General features: G+C 34.3%; 3 protein-coding genes across 8 annotated transcripts in view; 2 read left to right on the top strand and 1 right to left on the bottom strand.

Annotated features, from left to right (window-relative positions):
* Positions 1 to 20,329, bottom strand: part of LOC135843780 (neuropeptide Y receptor type 6-like) — a 137,299-nt gene that overhangs the window by 22,750 nt on the left and 94,220 nt on the right. The gene's annotated exons all lie outside the window — the stretch shown is intronic.
* On the top strand, positions 4,969 to 12,624 carry LOC135842801 (uncharacterized transmembrane protein DDB_G0289901-like). Of its 6 annotated transcripts, none has more exons than XM_065360443.1 (9): positions 4,969 to 5,316; positions 5,350 to 5,665; positions 10,011 to 10,124; positions 10,253 to 10,438; positions 10,523 to 10,708; positions 10,801 to 10,986; positions 11,677 to 11,862; positions 12,009 to 12,194; positions 12,269 to 12,624. In XM_065360443.1, exons 1-9 carry the CDS (start codon positions 5,181 to 5,183, stop codon positions 12,462 to 12,464), a joined length of 1,692 nt encoding a protein of 563 aa, XP_065216515.1. In that variant the 5' UTR covers positions 4,969 to 5,180; the 3' UTR covers positions 12,465 to 12,624. The 6 variants fall into 6 exon arrangements, with proteins under 6 accessions (XP_065216515.1, XP_065216514.1, XP_065216516.1 ...); XM_065360441.1 differs by lacking the exons at positions 4,969 to 5,316; positions 5,350 to 5,665 and adding exons at positions 8,996 to 9,339; positions 9,439 to 9,934; XM_065360440.1 differs by lacking the exons at positions 4,969 to 5,316; positions 5,350 to 5,665 and adding exons at positions 8,996 to 9,335; positions 9,366 to 9,934.
* On the top strand, positions 14,172 to 15,658 carry LOC135843589 (protein rtoA-like). Its single transcript, XM_065361522.1, has 2 exons — positions 14,172 to 14,850; positions 15,311 to 15,658. The coding sequence occupies exons 1-2, from the start codon at positions 14,354 to 14,356 to the stop codon at positions 15,528 to 15,530; spliced, it is 717 nt and encodes a 238-aa protein (XP_065217594.1). The 5' UTR covers positions 14,172 to 14,353; the 3' UTR covers positions 15,531 to 15,658.

Below are 20,329 nucleotides of genomic sequence, written 5' to 3' on the forward strand. Positions count from 1 at the left end.
AATTAGTGATTTTTTTAGATTTGGGATTCAACCCACTGTACTTAGCCTCAATCTGATTTACACTTTCTCAAATTCTATAAGTTTTTGATTTCAAAAATAAAAAACTAAATTTATTGAAAGAAGAGCCTGTTGACCTATTCAGGTGTATTTTGAGACCTCTTTGGGGTAAATCTCATCAAGGTTTCTTCTTCAAGTTGATATGTACTTTTATCTCAAAAAACCGTGCTCAGAGCAAAAATCAAGCTCTCCCCTTCTTCGCAACGACTTGACTCGCAATAAAATTTGTAAATCAGAGTTTTTTCATTGTATTTTTTAATGAACAGAAATTGTGAAAATTTTCTAAAGAATTTCTAAAGTACAAATATAACACTTTCACAGCAATTCATCATTTATCTTGAGCGTTTCAATTTTTAAATTATTCAGGAAATTGATCCTAAGGCAAATATAACTCTTTACCTTTTCTGTCTCCAAGGCCCTGATCAAATCACGAGATTCAGAATAAGCCCAGAAATTTTTGAAGTTTTCAGAATAAGGATTTCCATCCCTCCTGATTTATCTACAAATTCGAGAATAAACCACAACTAGTTTTTCACTCACCCAAATTTATTTCCACACCTTCTGGAGAAATTAAAATTTTTTGAAGAAATCTAAAATCACATTGGAGGCTACAGAGTGCCTCGAAAATAATGATAAAATTTGCACCAGGAGAAGAAGGGGGTCACTTTTAAACAAATTAGCCTTTCGTAGGAATAACGTTTAAAAATTTTCCTTACGAAAAAAAAATTTCCTGCGCCTTCTAGAGAAATTGAAAATTGCACTGGAGGCTACAGAACGACCGAAAATGACGAAATTCGGTTTAGAGGAGTGGATATCATTTTTAGAATCAATTTTCATATTTTTATTGAGTAAATACGAGATGCATTTTTTCTTTTTTTAAAGTATAAATCACCAAAAATGGACAATATTTTAAAAATTCTCTAAAAATCGAAAAATCAATCTTAGCGCGATCGTTCCAAAAATCGTGGAACAGTTCAAATCGGAGCGGACGCCTCGAGAGGTTCATTTGTAAGACTTCACGAATACTTTGTCTTTTCCAGACACAGACAATCACTTTTTTCAAATGTTCAATGGGTTTCTTTTCATTAGTAACCAAAATAATTTTTTTGGAACAGAATTTCAAAAAAATTATACAAAAAATTTGAAAACTGACCTCAAAACATTGGGAAAAATGAATTGGTACTCAAAATTTTTTTTAGTCAACCTCATTAAGAAGAAATTTAAAGACCGCATTTCAGTTTTAGATTTCTGGCGAATTTCTGAAAATCTTAATCAGGTTTATTCCCCCCTCCCCCTCCCATCCCCTCCACTAAAATCGATGCAATTAAAGTTGAAAGCTAAAATATTACTCTAGAGCCTTTAACGGATCTTTAAATTTCATAGTTTTAAAAAAGCCCCGCATGAAAAGACCCTCAACAAAATTTACTGATCTATGAATTGAGCACCTGATTCATTGAGATACATGTTTCGAAATTATTGTTTATGTCTGTTCAAATCAAATCTTCGTTTGAAAATCGTAGGTATTTTTCAAAATTCCAAAATCAAAAATACGTTGGGTAGCTGAAAATCAGTTCCAATTGATTCTTGGAGGGGAAGGAGGAGGGGGTAAAAAAGGGTAGAAATCAACATCCAGCTATCAATTCAATTGATTCGGGGAGGGGGAAAAGGAGGGCTCAAAACAGGGTAAAAATCAACTTCCAACTTTCTACTTCAATTTGGTCAAATTTTGAGTATTTTCGAGAACAAATCACCAAATTTGAATTTTCAAGACCTTGCCATATATTGACATTTTTTCTGAAGATCCATTTTCAGAGGCTCCTCGATTTTTTGCCGGATCCAAAAATAGGTAAAAGTTTTCGAAGCGTGATCATTCATAATATCGCTGCAGTCAAACTCTAAAAAAAATCCATTTTACAGTTTATTTTAAGCACAGTGCGATAAAGATGAAAAATATTAAATGACATTTTTATAGGTCAATTTTTGTTGTTCCCCTCCCATCAAATATCAAATCACACTGGGCAATTAACTCTTGACAAAATGTTCCTCGATTCTCAGCAAAATATAATATACTGGAGGACGGAGGTGATCAATTTCTCGCCACTTTTCACAAGAACGGGTCCCTAAAAACACCTGCATAATTACTCATCCCGGAAAGTGGGCCCCAAATTGCATTTTGAACCTCTGGACTCCGAATTTGGAACTGAACGGTTCCTCTGACCCGAAAACAGGCAGATTCAAATCCAAATCAAAGCTAACATCAAGACTGAAAATAAAATTAAAATACTTCATTTTTGTAAAAAAAAATCAATTTCTATCCCATAGTAAAATCTTATTCGTATCATTTATTTAGTTTCCCTAAAATTGACGCCAATTTCGACATTAGATGAAAGACGCTACTTCAAAATAGGTACCGATAAAAATAACGTTATCAAGGTCAGGGTCACATGGTCGCACCGATATTAACACCAAGCTAGTAAAATACTACACTTTTATCTCGTGCTACTGGAACTCCATTAAAATGAAGAAATCGATATAACCTTGAAATTTATTAAAACCTTTAGTGTCAGCAAAGTAATCCAAAAGGATATTACACCTATGTTTAGAAGCATTTTTCACGTCAATACAACGTGTTCAAACAATAACCGAGCTTTTATCTAAAAACAGCAGGCCACGTCTCCGTTGTTATATATTTTGGCACCCGAACGCGTACACCAAAAAAGAGAATACCTAGTTACCTACCTAGTACATAGAAGAGCAGCAAGGGTTGAAAAAAGACAAAAAAAATTCGATCCCATATCAAATATCATTAAATCAGTCAGGGGTGTCGCAAACCACACCGTGTTGGTTACAATGGAACGAAATGTTATCTAATTTGTCGCATTTTTTATTAGCAACGTCATCTCGTTTATTTATTTACCTTTACTTCGCACCAAAAATCGCAAGCTAGCGTTTTGTACGGTAGTATATGACGTTCTACTAGACACCTCCTCCTCTACCTACCTATCCTCTAACACAGCACCACCATCGTCAACAATGAACTGACGAAAATAAAATCATTTATCACGATGAAAAAACACAACAAAAGTTTCTCGTTTGAAAAACGACCCCGCGTCGATTTTTTCGCACTTTACAAATAAAAAAGTAAATTAAAAATTGCGCGGCAACTTGCTAGACACGGTTTAATGATGCGATTAATGTCTACGTTTAATACCGCGCGCGCTTTCCTCCCCCCTTTCCTGCCCTCTCTACCAGTAGGAATTCAAGGCGCGAAAAAATTCAACGTTTATGAGATGGCAGCTTTTTCAAAGCTTTTGCGAACTTGAAACGACGATGGGAAAACAGAGCAGGAGAGGGGTTTTCGAGACACTAGAATTTTTTTTTTTTTTTTCGTATTTGTATAGTTTGTCTGTATATGGAATGCTTATTGGTTACGTGATTCGAAGCTTATTGTGCAGTGTTCCGAAGGGATCGAGAATCTCGAAAGTTCATCGTTCATTTTCACATACGCATAAGTTACATTTTATTGTCATAATAAAACGCCTACGATACAAATACGCGAAAAGAAATATGATCAAAATTTCATCGACGACGTTAATTTGTATTTTCTGCGAGAGAACGAATATTTGCTATAAGTTCTCTTGGGATTGCCATTCGTATAGTTCTACATACGCAATAAGATGGATCTGTGAAGGTGGAAAGTACCTACGAGGTATAGGTATAGGAACGACTTTCATTTCTATTGAACATTGACCCGAGTGTAGTTGGCGCGTATCAATAAATTATCGATAAGAAAACGAAATATTTATGATGAATAATTTCGTGGTTAACGAGAGTAAATTGACCGTTAAATTGGAATATTTATCAACAAACAACACGTTAAATACTTAGTCATCAATGTTCGACATGAATCATCGTGACTTTTAAAAATAATACAATTACGAATTTTTAACCATTCTTTGAGCATTAAAAAGAAATAGGATAAGACTTTAAATATGTACTTGGGTACGTATCTATTTATTCAGATGAATTGCACAAAAATTTTTGTTGGAAAATTTTGATAAATTCAGTGGAGACCTTCATTTCGAGCTGAAAGTCACTCAGAAAAACTTTTAGTTCCGGAGATGCCACTGAAGGAAAGATATGATATGGGTCCTCAAAGAGGAGGCATTTTCAGAAAAATCGTGGTGTTTTTCGCTCGAGCTCCTACTCAACTTGTATTGGAAAGAAAGGCCAAGTTTCAAAAGATAGCAGTTGAGATGCTGCGTTGACCCAGGCCGTTCCCATCAAAATCCAAGACCTCTTTTAAAGTTCTAAGTATGTAGTGATCGAAAATTTTCAAAACACTCATTTTTGGGCCAACTTGAGTTTTGAAAACGAAATATTTCACACCAATTAAGCCAAAACATTAAAAAACAACATCTCTGAAACCGGAGTACCTAATATTTTGGAACGCAGTGGTGCTAAATGTTTGGTCAAAATCGGAAATCTGAAAAATCCAAAAAAATTGATAATATTTTGGCAATTTCGCTCGTTTTTAAAAAAAAATCGAAATTACCAAAAATTGGCACAACTGCGTTCCAAAATATTATTTCCTCGGTTTCAAAAATGATATTTTTCGAAGTAGAAAGTCTCTAAAATGAGTGATTGAAGGTATGCTAATTAAAGGAAACATTATACGATGAAAAGTAGTTCCAATCCATTAAGGTTACTACCGTTTGCAACTCTAGAAAAAATCTCAAATAAAAAACATCTTGTTCTGTTAACGACTTACGAGTACTAACATAGGTATTTAGATAAGATTTTACAGTATTAATCACGTACCTATGCCAATTTGAAGATAAAGTCAAGGCGCAAACTTACTTCGATTCATTACAAATAAATTTTCAATGGTCACGATACCATCATAAAAAACCTGATAATAATTTGATTCATTTTTAAACAAGACGATGATTGACCACGTAAGAGAAAGCAGTATCGCATTTTTAAAATTCAGTCGCTTTTTTCGTTACGACTGAGATGTTACATTTTTTTTTGAACCGTTCTGTGCATTTATTTGAAACGTTTCAAAATCATATTTAGATCTAGTTAGTAGTTATCAGTGATATCATACTAGCAAAAAAGCAATGAAGCTTTCCAAAATTATAATATCGTTTGCTTTCGTGGTGGCGGTGAACATGGAAGTTCATCCAAATACCAGAAGTCTTCGCAGTGTTTTAGCACAGCTGAAAACCATACGAGGTGTTTCAGGCCATTCTGGAGGCTCTCATGGTAATTCAGGCGGATCTCAAGGAGGTTCGGGACATTCTGGTGGATCAGGGCACTCTGGAAGCTCTCATGGTAATTCCGGCGGATCTCAAGGAGGTTCGGGACATTCTGGTGGACCAGGTCACTCTGGAAGCTCTCATGGTAATTCAGACGGATCTCAAGGAGGTTCTGGACACTCTGGTGGATCGGGACATTCCGAAGTCTCGCATGGTAATTCAGGCAGTCAAGGAGGTTTGGGACATTCAACTGGAAATTCGCAACATTCTAGTACACAAAACCAAGGTTCACACAGCGGTTCAGCAAAGTCAGGAAACGCTCATAATATCGGAAGCAGTTCTCAAAAGTAAAAACCTACCGTACTAATCCTCACTTTATTTATAATTTATGTACATATCATAAAATGAGATAATTTTTAATAGTTCAAACAATAATGATCAAAAAACTTCATCACATACAAAAAACTCACAGTCACAAGGAAATATCAACGTGAATGCGGAAGTTAGCAAAGTATCTGATGCTAAAAGTCAAAATACAATCGGAATCAGCGGCTCTCTAAGGTGAGTTCGTAGTACAGTAAAGTAAGCGAAATCAACTTCTGAGAGATATTGCATTGATAATTTTCAGCAGATAGACGAATAAAATAAATAACTTTCTCTGAAATATTATTAATTTAGAAGTAAAGATGGAACTGCTCAAATCAGTGGCACAGCAAAACAAGATGACAAGAAGTCATCGATCAATGTGGATGCTTCAAAACAAATCTCCTTTAATGAACATGCCAATGTCAACATCAACGGAGGTATCAAAAAAGAATCAAGCAGTAAAACCCAAAATCACATTGGTGTCGACGGCTCTATAAAGTAAGCAAAATGTAGTCAGATTTCAAATATCAGGGCTCCTACTCAATATTTTGAGAATTCCTGGCAAAAGTAAATGTGACACAGCTTCTTTTGACAATTTTTGGCGAAAAAAGATACGTTTTCGTAATCCTATTACCTAAAAAAGCAAAATTTTCAGTACCTACCTAATTTTTTGAAAAGTGATGATGTTTTTCAATTTTTGGCAAAAATCAAGACTTTTTGCAACTTTTTAGTAAACGAGTTATTTTTTCAGAAAATGTTTGTTAAAAGCACCACTTCGATAATTTTAGCAAAGAGGCAAGGCTTTTTGACAATAATTTCTGATAACAAAAAAAGACTTTTGGGAAAATATGTTTGGAAGAAAAGATAAATACGTATTTGGAATTTATTGCAAACAAGCGAAAATTTTTAGAAATTTTTGGCAAGAAAGAACACTTTTTGGAATTTTTTTTTACAAAGCCAGTACCCCCACCACAATAAATCATTTGTCTACATGAACAAAAAATTTATGAAAAGTTTTGACTATTATATAAAAAAAAATAACATTATTGCAATATTAATTTAGAAGCAAAGATGGAACTGGAAAAATCAGTGGGGCAGCGAAACAAGAAGATGGAAAATCATCGATCAATGCGGATGCTTCAAAGCAAGTTTCCATCGGTAAAAATACCAATATCAATATCAATGGAGGAGTTAGTAAGGAATCCAGCGGCAAAACTCAGGATCATTTCAGCGTTGAAGGAACCATACAGTACGAACATACAATATTTCCATTACACTATCTTTATTTAAACCGCATTTAAAAAATCCATATCAAACTTTTTGACGAATCCTTAAAAATTATTAAACAGTAAAACAAGTAAAAGGGCTCATTCCAAACTACGCATTTCAGATCTAAAGACAAAACAGGTCAAATCAGTGGTAAAGTCGTACAAACCAATGATGGAAATTCTTTCAACGTTAAAGCTGAAAAAAACATTGTAAATGGCGAACGAGGTAGTTTGCATTTCAATGCTGAAGCTAGTCGACAACCTGGAGGCAAAATTCAAGAAACCGTGGGGATAGATGGGACTTTGAAGTAAGCTTTCACAAATTAAATTTATTACTCGTACACGTAAAATGGTAAAATAATCATAAAACATTCCGTAGTTCCAAAGATGGCACTGGAAAATTGAGTGCTGGAGTAAGCCATGAAGCAGGAAAAAATGCATGGCACGTTGAAGCATCAAAAAATCTGTACAGTGATAACAGTATCACCGTCGATGCTAAAGCTGGAGTTAAACAAACAGAAGGTGGAAAACCCGAAGGATATGCTGAGTTTGAAATACGAGGATAGAAATTCCGTTAAGCAATTTTGAAAATAGCAATTTTTCATAAATTGTGTCTAAACATTTGTACAAAACAAAATTTTAACGAGTCATTGTTCCTATGACGAAATAATACCTATCTATTGTACCTACCTAATTGAAAAATAATAACTAATAGATATCAATAATTTTTATTTCTCGTTTTTATTTTTTTTTCAACCTCCAAATCAGTGAATTAATCTCAGAACTTCACGAGTCTCATTTTTCGTCAAATTAAATGGCGTAATGTTCCGCAGAGATCGTCATTTATTGTTAAACGAACGAAACATGAGAACAGAAGAGAAAAAGAAAAAAATACGTAAGTACAAAACAGACGTAATAGGCCTACTTCACGGACGATTTTCACTCTTTTGAGGTATAGACACAAGCAAAATACGCAGATACACAGAAAGGTATTATTAATCAATTTTCATCAATATACTTTTTCCCCTTACGAATTAAAATAGTCAAAATCTTATCTATACAATGTTTAGCCCCAAATGTGCCGCTAAAGGGAAGATATGGATCTTCAAAGAGGGAGCATGTTTTAAAAAATCGTGTTTTTTCGCTCGACCTCCTACTCAACTTGTTTCCGAAAAAATGGCCAAGTTCCAAAAGATAGCATCAGAGATTCTACTTTGACCCATCAAAATGCAAAGATCTCTTTGAGAGTTCTACATGACTGGTTGAAAATTATCAAAGCGCTCATCATTTTTGGGCAAACTCGTGTTTAGAAAATTTTTCATCTCAAAAGATAACATTTCTGAAACTGGGGCAATAGGTATTTTGAAACACAGTAGTGCCAATTTTTTGGTCAAAGTTGCGAATTTAAAAATTTGATAAGATTTTGGCTATTTCGCAGATTTTGCTTTCCTTTTTTTTTAAAAATTATAATAATGATTAAAAACGAAGACCACTGCGTAACAAAATTTTTCCTCCGTTTCAGAAATGATATTTTTTGAAAAAGAAAGTCTCCAAAATGAAGTACTAAATTTTCAGCTGTTTTAAATCTATCTCCAAACTTACTACAGGATAAATCCAAAAATGATGAAAATAAACCGAATTCTGAGGCTTTAAATTTTATTTAGAAAATGACAAAGCACCATAAGTTTTAAGAAATTCAAAACCAAGAAGGGCAGAGAGTGAAAATTTGTCAATAGAAGCCTTCAGTCGAAAATAATTTCTCTCTGCGAAAAAAGAGGAGACGACGAGAGTTGAAAAATGAAGGTATGCTGATTGAAGAAAACATTATACGAGGGAAAACCTGTTTCAATCCATCACTACCTAGTACCTACCTACTATTTTGTAATTTTATAAATGACGTATGCTAATGAAAGAAAACATCACGGAGAAAATTTGCTTCGATTCATTACTAATCAATGTTCATTGTTCAATTGCGAAAAACCCGATGATTTGATTCATTTTTAAATAAAAAGATAATCGATCGTATAAAAGAAGCGGTTATCACAATTTTAAAATTCAGTCGCGTTTTTCGATACGATTGAGATCGTGAATTTTTTTCTGAAACATTCTGTGTATTTATTTGAAGAGTTTCAAAAACATATTCAGACCTACGTAGTTAGTAGTTTACCAGTGATATCGTACGAATAAAAAAGCAATGAAGCTTTTCAAAATTATAATATCGCTTGCTTTTGTGGTGGTGGTGAACACGGAAGTTCATCCAAAAACTAAAAGTATTCGGAGTGTTTCAGCACAGCTGAAAACCATACGAGGTGTTTCAGCAGTACATTCAAGTGGATCCCACAGTGGAGGATTTGGAGGTTCTCGTGGAAGCTCCGCGCATTCAGGAAGTTCTCATGGTGGATCAGGACATTCTGGAAGCTCTCATGGTAATTCAGGCGGATCTCGAGGAGGTTCTGGACACTCGGGTGGATCCGGTCATTCTGGAGGCTCTCATGGTAATTCAGGCGGTTCTCGAGGAGGTTCTGGACATTCTGGTGGATCAGGTCACTCTGGACACTCTGGTGGATCAGGCCATTCTGGAAGCTCTCATGGTCATTCAGGCGGATCTCGAGGAGGTTCGGGGCACTCTGGTGGATTAGGACATTCTGGGGGCTCTCATGGTCATTCAGGCGGATCTCGAGGAGGTTTGGGACACTCCGGTGGATCAGAACATTCTGGAGGCTCTCATGGTCATTCAGGCGGATCTCGAGGAGGTTCGGGGCACTCTGGTGGATTAGGACATTCTGGGGGCTCTCATGGTCATTCAGGCGGATCTCGAGGAGGTTTGGGGCACTCTGGTGGATTGGGACATTCCGGAGGCTCTCATGGAGGTTTGGGACATTCAAATGGAAATTCGCAACATTCCAGTACACAAAACCAAGGTTCGCACAGTGGTTCAGCAAAGTCAGGAAATGCTCATAATACCGGAAGCAGTTCTCAAAAGTAAAAACCTACATTACTAACCCTCACTCTATTTATAATATACCTACATATCATAAAATGAGATAATTTTTAATAGTTCAAACAATGATCAAAAAACTTCATCACATGGAAATGTCAACGTGAATGCAGGAATTAGCAAAGCATCTGGCGCTAAAAGTCAAAATTCACTCGGAATCAGCGGTTCTCTCAGGTGAGTTCGTAGTACTTGCTCGCATAAATTTTTTTTTTCTTACTCGTTTCAAACAATTAAATTTCAAACGAAATGAATCACTAAAATATAATGAAAGATAATAACTAACATTCTTCCAATTTCTTCAGTTCAAAAGATAATACCGCACATATAAGTGGAAAAGCGAATACAGTGAATGGAAAATCATCCGGGAGCATCGAAGGATCAAAGGTAATTCACAATGATGGGCAGAGCAAAGCAAGTGTTTTTGGAGGTGCTAGCAAAGCGTCTGGTAGTAAAACTCACAATCATATAGGCATTGAAGGATCTTTCAAGTAGGTTTCATTACATATCGCAAATATGGTAGTTTTATTTATTTTTGTATGTTTTCATTGACTATGTTGAACTCATATTTACAGAAGCAAAGATGGAAGTGGAAAAATTAGCGGTACAGCGAAACAAGAAGGAAGAAAATCATCGATCAATGCGGAAGCTTCGAAACACATTTCTGTTAATCAACATACCAATATCAATATCAACGGAGGAATTAGTAAGGAATCTAGTAGCAAAACTCAACATCATTTTGGAGTCGAAGGAACAGTAAAGTAAGCGAAATCAACTTCTGAGAGTGTAATATTATTGCACTGATAACTTTCAGCAGAAGTGAATAACTTTCTTTATAATATTATTAATTTAGAAGTAAAGATGGAACTGGTCAAATCAGTGGCACAGCAAAACAAGATGGCAGGAAGTCATCGATCAATGTGGACGGCTCAAAACAAATCTCTGTTAATGAACATGCCAATATCAACATCAACGGAGGTATCAACAAAGAATCAAGCAGTAAAACTCAAAATCACATTGGTGTCGAAGGTTCTATAAAGTAAGCAAAACGTAGTCAGATTTCAAATATCGGGGCTCGTACTCAATTATTCCCCCCTCCCCCCCAAAATAGGCACTGTTACATTTATCGGAGCGAGAACAAAATTTGAAAATTAACTTTATTTATAAAAAATACAAAAGAGAAAAAATTGTTTTTTTTTTGGAAATTCCTGGCAAAAACAAACGTGGCACAGCTTCTTTTGACAATTTTTGACGAAAAAAGATATGTACGTTTTATAAATTCTTTGACAACAACAATTTTTGGCAAGATTTTTAGTACCTACCTAATTTTTTGAAAAGCGACGACGTTTTTAAATTTTTGGCAAAAAGCAAGACGTTTTTCAACTTTTTAGTAAACAAGTTATTTTTTCAGAAAATGTTTGTTAAAAGCACCACTTCGATACTTTTAGCAAAGAGGCAAGGTTTTTTGACAATTTCTGACAACAAAAAAAAGGCTTTTGGGAAATGTTTGGAAGAAAAGAGAGATACGTACTTGAAATTTACTACAAACAAGCAACATTTTTTTAGAAATTTTTGGTAAGAAAGAAAACTTTCTGGAAATTTTTTTACAACGCCAGTACGCCTCCCTCCCTCCTCCCAATAAATCATTCGTCTACATGAACTTAAAATTCATTAAAAGTGCTGACTTATTGATGTAAAAATAACATAACGTATTGCAATGTTAATTTAGAAGCAAGGATGGAACTGGAAAAATCAGTGGGGCAGCGAAACAAGAAGGTAGAAAATCATCGATCAATGCGGATGCTTCAAAGCAAGTTTCCATCGGTAAAAATACCAATATCAATATCAATGGAGGAGTTAGCAAGGAATCCAGCGGCAAAACTCAGCATCATGTCGGTGTTGAAGGAACCATACAGTACGAACATACAATATTTTGATTAGACTATCTTTATTTAAACCCCATTTAAAAAATCAATATCAAATTTTTTGACGAATCGCAATCGTTAAAAATCATAAAACACTAAAACAAGTAAAAGACTCATTCCAAACTTCGCATTTCAGATCTAAAGACAAAACAGGTCAAATCAGTGGTAAAGTCGAACGAACTAATGACGGAAATTCTTTCAACGTTAAAGCTGAAAAAAGTCTTGTAAATGGCGAACGAGGTAGTTTGAGTGTCAATGCTGAAGCTAGTCGACAACCTGGAGGCAAAACTCAAACAAACGTGGGAATAGAAGGAACTTTGAAGTAAGCTTTCGCACACGAAATTTATTACTCGTACAAGTAACTAAATGGTAAAATAATCATAAAAAATTCCTTAGTTCCAAAGATGGCACTGGAAAATTGAGTGCTGGAGTAAGCAGTGAAGCAGGAAAAGGTGCATGGCACGTTGAAGGATCGAAAAATCTGTACAGCGATAACAGTATCACCGTCGATGCTAAAGCTGGAGTTAAACAAACAGCAGGTGGAAAACCCGAAGGATACGGTGGTATTGAAATAGGAAAGAAATTCCGTTAAGCAATTTTGAAAATAGAAATTATTCATAAATTGTGTCTAAACATGTACAAAAACAAAATTTTAATGAGTCATTGTTCCTATGACGAAATAATACCTATCTATTGTACCTACCTAATTGAAAAATAATAACGAATATAATTATACGTATCAATAATTTTTATTCCTCGTTTTTATTTTTTTTTCAACCTCCAAATCAGTGAATTAATCTCACAAGGGAACCTCTTGAGGTGTCACACTCTAATTTGAACGGGACCGCGATTTTTGGAAAGAGCATAGTCTAAAACTCCCAAATCCAAATTTTCAGCTGCCTAAGTTCATTTTTCGATTTTTGGCGAATTTTTGAAAATTCAAAATTGACTGTTTCTGGCGATTTCTGCTTTTTTTTTTTAAAAGTACGTACTTGATCAATAAAAATGGCCAAAATAAGTCCCAAAACTAATATTAATTATTCAAATAGAAGAAGTCTCTTTTCTTATTAATTACCCAAATCCAGATTTCACCATTTCCAGCCATTCTGGAGCCTCCAGCGCGATTTTTTCAATTTCTCCAGAATTTTGAATTTGCTGCAGAAGACTTGAATATACAGTTGGGCAGCTAATAATCGAGTTGTGTATTATACTCGACCTGTTTAACGAGTTAATCTACATTTGAGCCGATTTTGGGAGTGACACCTCAAAAGTGGTTTTTCGACCAGCTTCATTCAAAATTAAAAAATCAAAAAAATCAAAAGATAACCATTTGTAAGGAAATTTTTGAAATTTGCACGAATCGCTGTATTTCTTCAAGAACTAACCCCCGGAGCGCAAATTCTACCATTTTCAGGCGTTTTAGAGCGAGAGTGAGACCTCAAAAAACCACTCCTGAGGTGTCACTCTCAAAATCGGCTCAAATGTAGATAAACTCGTTAAACAGGTCGAGTGTAATATACAACTCGATTTTTAGCTGCCCAACTTCATATTCGCGCCTTCTGGAGCAAATTCAAAATTCTGGAGAAATTGAAAAATCGCGCTGGAGGCTCCAGAATGACTGGAAATGGTGAAATTTGGATTTGGGTAATTAATATTAGTTTTGGGACTTATTTTGTACTTTTTAAAAAAAAGCATAAATCGCCAAAAACAGTCAATTTTGAATTTTCAAAAATTCGCCAAAAATCGAAAAATGAACTTGGGCAGCTGAAAATTTGGATTTGGGGGTTTTAGGCTATGCTCTTTCCAAAAATCGCGATCCCATTAAAATTAAAGTGTGACACCTCAAAAGGTTCCTTGTCAGAACTTCACGAGTCTCATTTTTCATCTTATTTATGGAAATTATAACGACCGAATGCTCCGCAGAGATCGTCATTTGTTACCTATTAAACGAACGAAACATGAGAGAAGGAGAGAAAAAGAAAAAAATACGTACAAAACAGACGTATAAGCCTACTTCACGGACGATTTTCACTCTATCAAGGTACTAGACACAAGGAAAATACACAAATATACAGAGAAAGGCATTATTAATCAATTTTCATCAATATACTCCCCCCCTCACGAATTAAAATATAGTCGAAATCTTATCTACGTGCGGAACAAAACGGACACGTAGATACACTGTGTAAGTAAACTGGTTGTTTATGTTTTGTATACACTTTAACTTCACTGATAAGGAAAATTATTACGTAAATTCCGCTACACATCTTAATAAGCATCGCAAATCAATAACGGGTCAATTCGAACGCGCAGAATCCGATTTTAAACAAATTCATACGTTATATTTTGTGCGTGAAAATTAAGTACACTTGTGTTTCCATACATATAGATAAGTATAGCTCTGATATATCGACATTTATTCGTATTATTATAAACAAAGTTTCCGACAGTAAGTAACGTGGTAACGTAAATACCGAAATAATGAAGTTCTTACAGCTTTTATTATTGTTTTCTTTCGTGATGGCGATAACTGTGGGGGTTGATTCGAGAATTCGAGGTATTAAGAGTGGAGGTGGCGGTGCGATCCGTGTAGGTGGATCTCGCACTGGAAGCTCCTCAAGATCAGGATCGTCTGGAACCTCTGTTGGAACAGGAAACTCAAGGAGTACTTCGGGAAATTCGGGTTCAGATGCTGTACAGATACAGTCAAATACAGGGAACCACGGTTCAACTTCTGATGTGCATACACAGACCAATGGAGGTAACCGAGTAGGTTCAACTTCAAACGTACAGACACAAACCAATGTTGGGAGCAAAGGTTCAACTGCAGATGTACAGACACAGACCAATGTAGGGAGCAAAGTTTCAACTGCAGATGCACAGACACAAACCAATATAGGCAAACAAGGAGGTCTCGACACTGTTGTACAAAATTCGGGTAGCACCAATCAGCAAATCGGCGGCGGTAGTTTATCCAAGTAAGAGTATTGATTTATTACCTATTCAGTGCAAAAACGAATTAAAACTCGCGCAAAATTCAACTACGTATTAGATTCACAATCAGAAGTTTTTTTTTCGTAATGTGATTGATTAGGTAATGGATATGTACAATTGCACCAAATTATTTAAAAAAAAAAAAATTATAATACTCGTAGACGAATTTTTGAAATCCAAAGCTGTATGTGTATCCAAATTTTGAAGAAAAAAATTAATGAATAGTGATCAAGAAAAAATAACGATTTTGATATTTTAACGAAATACAGTAATGAAACAAATCTCAATTTTTCGGATAGATATGACGTAGTGATGCTTACTTACTCGTATTAAAAAAATATTCTCCCTGATTTAGGTACTTATTATACATTTATGATTTATTTTCTCACCGTACCTAAATTTAAATTTGTTCATCAAATGAATTTTATGTTTCCATTATTTTAGCACCAACACCAATACTGGATTTGGACTTGGCCAAACTGGTGGCTTAACATCAGGACAACAAACTGGACTGGGAGTTGCTGGATTAGGTTACATGAATACGCATGGACATAGCAATTATAATAATAGAAACAGAATCGATCAGAAAAAATCCAACGGTACTGACACCAGCAACAGCACCAGTACTAGTACCAGTACCAGCACAACAGCAAAACCTAAATGAGTTACCAATGTTAAATTTAATTAGTAAATTAATAATTTTTCAAAATTTATTTAAATTTTATAGGATAAGCTGTTTCATTTGTAATGAACCAATAGATAGATTATTAAAAAAATTCGAGAAATCGTCAATTTGTCACAAGTGGATTTCATAAAGTTTTTTGGGGTCAGAAAATGTTGCTAAATTTCAATACAATTATGCAGTAAAATATGAGAACTAGGTACCTACAAGAATATAATTTTTTGATACTAGTTTGCACAATGGGACGTGTGTCGTGTAGTTTTTTATTTCTTTTTTCTGGAAAGGTTGGGAGGGAGGGAGGGGGGAGGGGGGTGATGTCAAAAACTCATATATGAAAGAAAAATTGTTGGTATTTCATATTTTATTTTGACTCGAAATGTCATACGTCTGCTGAGGTTTTAAATTTTAAAATGTTCAATGAAAATCGAAAGAAATATATTTTTTTTTTTTTGGAGAAACATCGATCGTTTATTTGGTCAAAGTAAAAATGAAAGTTCTAGAGAATTTTTCGGTTTTTAAGGGGTTTTGCATCATTTTACATAGAAAACACCTAAAACAGAATGATGATTTTTTTTTTTTAATTCACTTTCAAATAGGAATTTGTACGATGTTTATAGTAAATTTTAAAATTTGAAACATCATCAGACAAATGAGAGTTTGATCCTTTGAATAAGAGATTACATTCCGTACTTACTTTTTTGACATCGCCCACAACTTTTTTTCGAGTAGGTTAGGTTCCCTCCAACTTTTTGAAAAAAGTCGATCATTCGCTATATTGCAACAATAGGAGGAATCAGTGTGGATTTAGCATTTTCGTGCTCCTAAGCAGAATAAAAATTGCCAATCCTCCCCCCCTCCTCTTCGTCATTTAAAAAATTGGTTCACGTGTTTTTTGCTTTTGTTTTTGCTTTCATTTTCATTTTAGAATGTACCTCAAGAACTTTTAAAACAATATTAATTATTAGTTTTTTTCAAACTTTTTTTTACATTTTTGAAAAAAAGTTTTTTAAAAATAAATTTTATAGAAGATGGGTATTCTTATTCGACAAGATCATCAAGAGCGATTTTCACCGTCACGTTTCCATTTTTGAATTCTAATGGATGTTAAATTTTGAAGAAATAGTTTGGATAACATTTTCAAGGATCTGAACACAATTTTTAATCATTTTTTTGCAAATATTTGGTTCCCAAAAAAATTGTGGTTGCGATGAAGCCTTTCATTTTTACGATCAGGCAAATGAACAGGTAATTTCAAAAGTTGACCCTATCGAAATTCAGAAGCAAAGGCGGTTTGAACCATTCTGTTTGAGTGAGGAGGAGGAGGAGGAGGAGGAGGAGGAGGAGGAACTGTCCGGAACCAAAATACTAGATGAAACTTTAAAAAATACCGAATAATTTCAAAATCTTGAAAATGGTGGTTTAATACAAAAAAATTATAAGTTCACAATCAAGTAGATACCAGATATTATTGATTTGGTGCAGTTACTAGAATTTCTCAAGCTCAATTTTCCTCACCATTAAAAATCTTCGACAATTTTATAACATTAGAACTTGAATCAGCACAAAAGAGCAAAAGCAGCGGGAAATTTATACTTGAATTTTATATTTTTCCAACAGCTGATATTTTTGAAAGTTTGAATCACACAATAAAATCATGCAAAAAACATTTTTTTTAGTCCGAGCGAAGCGAAGGCGAAAACTTTTGAAAAGTCGTCATCAAACGTGTTTTTATACACAGAGGCAACTATTCAAATTTTATTTTTTTTTCTCATGCAAAAATGAACTTTTTTTTTTTGTTGAAAATCAAGCTTAAAAATTGCCATCTCATAAAATTTGCCACTAGGTGGAGGAGGAGGGGGGAGTTAGAACCCTCATTTTCTCAACTTGGAGGAGGAAGAAAAAAAACAACAATTAATTAACGAAATTTCAATCTACTTCAGTAAGTTGAAAAAAGTGGTCGTTAGTGTATTTTAATTTGAATGATTTAAATTTTTTTCTGGACAGTAGTGGATTCCCACAACATTTAAACCAATACTGCAAAATATTTTCAAAATTAGGGTTCACTGAACTCGTAACAAAACACAGAATTACACACGTTGATGGGTTTTTCTGCTCCGCCACCCCTTCCAATGGTAAATTTTTGAGTCACGACGTAATCAGAAAAAAAACACTGCTAAGAATGCTCAAAAATTACGTGTGAAAGTTTTTCATACTTAATGAATCGAGATTACATTTTATGAGAGAGGCTAGTTTTATAAATTGAAATTAAGCAGATAAATAAATGCAAAAATTCATTAAATAGTCACAAAAATTAATTCAATGGAGAAGGATGAATTCAAAATAATAAATAAACAAAAAACAGAAACGCAAAATCTTCATTACCGAAATAGAAACCGGAAGTAAAAGAACGAGGTCAACACGATGGGACGTAAGTATATCTTTTATTTTGTCATTTTCAATCCTTATATTTACATTTTCATCTCGTATCTTCGCATTACACCTACTCTCATTTATTGGGCAATCAAGTGTGACACCAATTTCGATAAATTTTTACAAACCGCCCACAACATAAAACAGAACCGGCGCGGCGATCATCTCAATACCCCCAACACACAACCAGAATTCTCTAAAATTCTCCAAATATTTTTTGTAAATTTCAAACATTCCATTTCGAAGCACTTAATCGACCTCGAGTACGTACGTAATTGTTTATAGGTAGACATACGAAAAACTCGAACAAATCGTCTTCATTTCCTCCCTCATTAAGCTCTTCATTTTGAAGCACGTTCGTGGGAGGAAGGAGGAAGATGATTATTATCTTATAAAATTGAAACCCCCATCGCGATGAATTGCTTTTTCGCACCTTAACGTTTATAAATTAATCGTAAACAGTATTGAAACAGCGTTTAAATTTTATTGAACGGATAATTTATAGCAAAGGTGGTTGTAAAACGGTGCCACAACAGAAAGCAATTTCTTAAATTACTTCCGGCCCATGAACCCCCTCTCTTCTCGTAATCCCCGCCGCTAATTTCGCTTATGAAATTTACGACGTCTTGTACACTTATCAAAATAATATATCGATTTCGAGTATTAAAAAAAAAACTACGCATATAATATACTACATATTTTTTATGTTTTCTCCAACACCCAAACATAAACACAACACGAGACTCGTTCAAAGGGGGAAAACTGTATTTCTTAATAAATCAACCAAAAACACGGATTTTAAACGTCAATCTAAACCGCTAATTACCCTAATCAAAAATTTAATCGCCGTGAAATTTCAATCATAATGTTGACACGGAAGGACAACGAAAAAAATACTCGAGGGTTAACTCGCGTGCTTTTCTTACCATTTCGACTCCCAAAGTTTGGTACTTCTTTGCGTAATAATTATTAATTATTTAATTTTGTTTTAAATTTTAATCCGAGATTAGTTACGGTATTACGAAATACGAGCGTCGTCGTCTTTGCCAAGATAATTTACCATGTATTTCGCAAAATAATAAATTTTTAAAACGCTTTTATTTTTTAATACGTTTCTAACTTACTTTCTTGGGTGACTGACTACCGGAGGCAGGAAGTGCCGGGTTTAAATTAAACAACCAAATTATTCTATACCGCTGCGGAATTCGCGACTAAATCGAAAACTTATTAATTCCTTTTTCTGTACAGTAACTTTCGAGCATTATAATTAAATTTTTTACCAACGTTTCCCTACCTACTTTTTTTTGCCATTGTGTATTTTTCGCTGCTAATTTTAATGTCACCGTTGCGAAAAAAAAGATTGGAATCGAAAAAATTCCAAGTTGGGGAAAGAACACGTGTTGTTGAAATTGAGTGGATTTTTCCATTTCCAAAATTAATCGAAGAATTGAAATATTAATCTGAATACATCGTGATTGATGGAAAGATATGTGCTTCGACGCGACTGTTTGCACGTCTGAAAAAATTTCCACTTAGTTTTATTAATTTTTTTTACAATTTTTAGGAACATTTTTTAAGCTTAAAATTGTTGAAGGTTTGTTGAAGCTACCCAAATACATATAAAAATTTGCTATTTTGATCAAACTGTCATTTAACTCCATAAACAATCATCCAGAATGAGTTTTTACACGTGTTTACTGCAAAAGTTTGGTAAATACGGTAAATTACAATTACAGAGAACATTGAAAAATAATTCGACATTACTTTCAAGTAAAATTACGGTAATTTACCCGTATTTACCATTACGAACGGTATTTGGGGGGCAGGATTACGGTAAATACCGTAAATTACAACCAATTGCGTAAATTTGGAGCAAAATGTTAAAAAAAAATTAGAATCTTGAAAAATGATTTTACATTATTTTCAAGTAAAATTACAGTAATTTTCCTGTATTAACGGTCACACGAGACACTGGGGGCAGCATTACGGTTAATACTGTAAATTACAAAGAAACGTGTAAATTTGGAGCAAAATGATTTTCAAAAATTAGAATCTTGAAAAATAATTTCACATTATTTTCAAGTAAAATTACGGTAATTTACCGTACCATCACGAGCTGTATTTGGGGGCAGCATTACAGTAAATACCGTAAATCAGAAGAAATTGTGTAAATTTGGAGCAAAATGTTTTTCAAAAACTAGAATCTTGAAAAATGATTCGGATTGATTCCACATTATTTTCAAGTAAAATTACGGTAATTTACCGGTATTTACCATCACGAGCTGTATTTGGAGGCAGCATTACAGTAAATACCGTAAATTACAACAAATTGTGTAAATTTGGAGCAAAAC

The sequence above is a fragment of the Planococcus citri genome, chromosome 4 (genome assembly GCF_950023065.1).
Source record: "Planococcus citri chromosome 4, ihPlaCitr1.1, whole genome shotgun sequence".
NCBI lineage: Eukaryota > Metazoa > Arthropoda > Insecta > Hemiptera > Pseudococcidae > Planococcus > Planococcus citri.

Coding starts and splice junctions, on each gene's coding strand:
- LOC135842801 (XM_065360439.1), top strand. CDS start 9,147: ATGAAGCTTTTCAAAATTATAATATCGCTTGCTTTTGTGGTGGTGGTG. Junction 10,125..10,252: donor GGAATCAGCGGTTCTCTCAG/GTGAGTTCGTAG, acceptor CAATTTCTTCAG/TTCAAAAGATAATACCGCAC. Junction 12,195..12,268: donor GGAATAGAAGGAACTTTGAA/GTAAGCTTTCGC, acceptor AAAATTCCTTAG/TTCCAAAGATGGCACTGGAA.
- LOC135843589 (XM_065361522.1), top strand. CDS start 14,354: ATGAAGTTCTTACAGCTTTTATTATTGTTTTCTTTCGTGATGGCGATA. Junction 14,851..15,310: donor GGCGGCGGTAGTTTATCCAA/GTAAGAGTATTG, acceptor CCATTATTTTAG/CACCAACACCAATACTGGAT.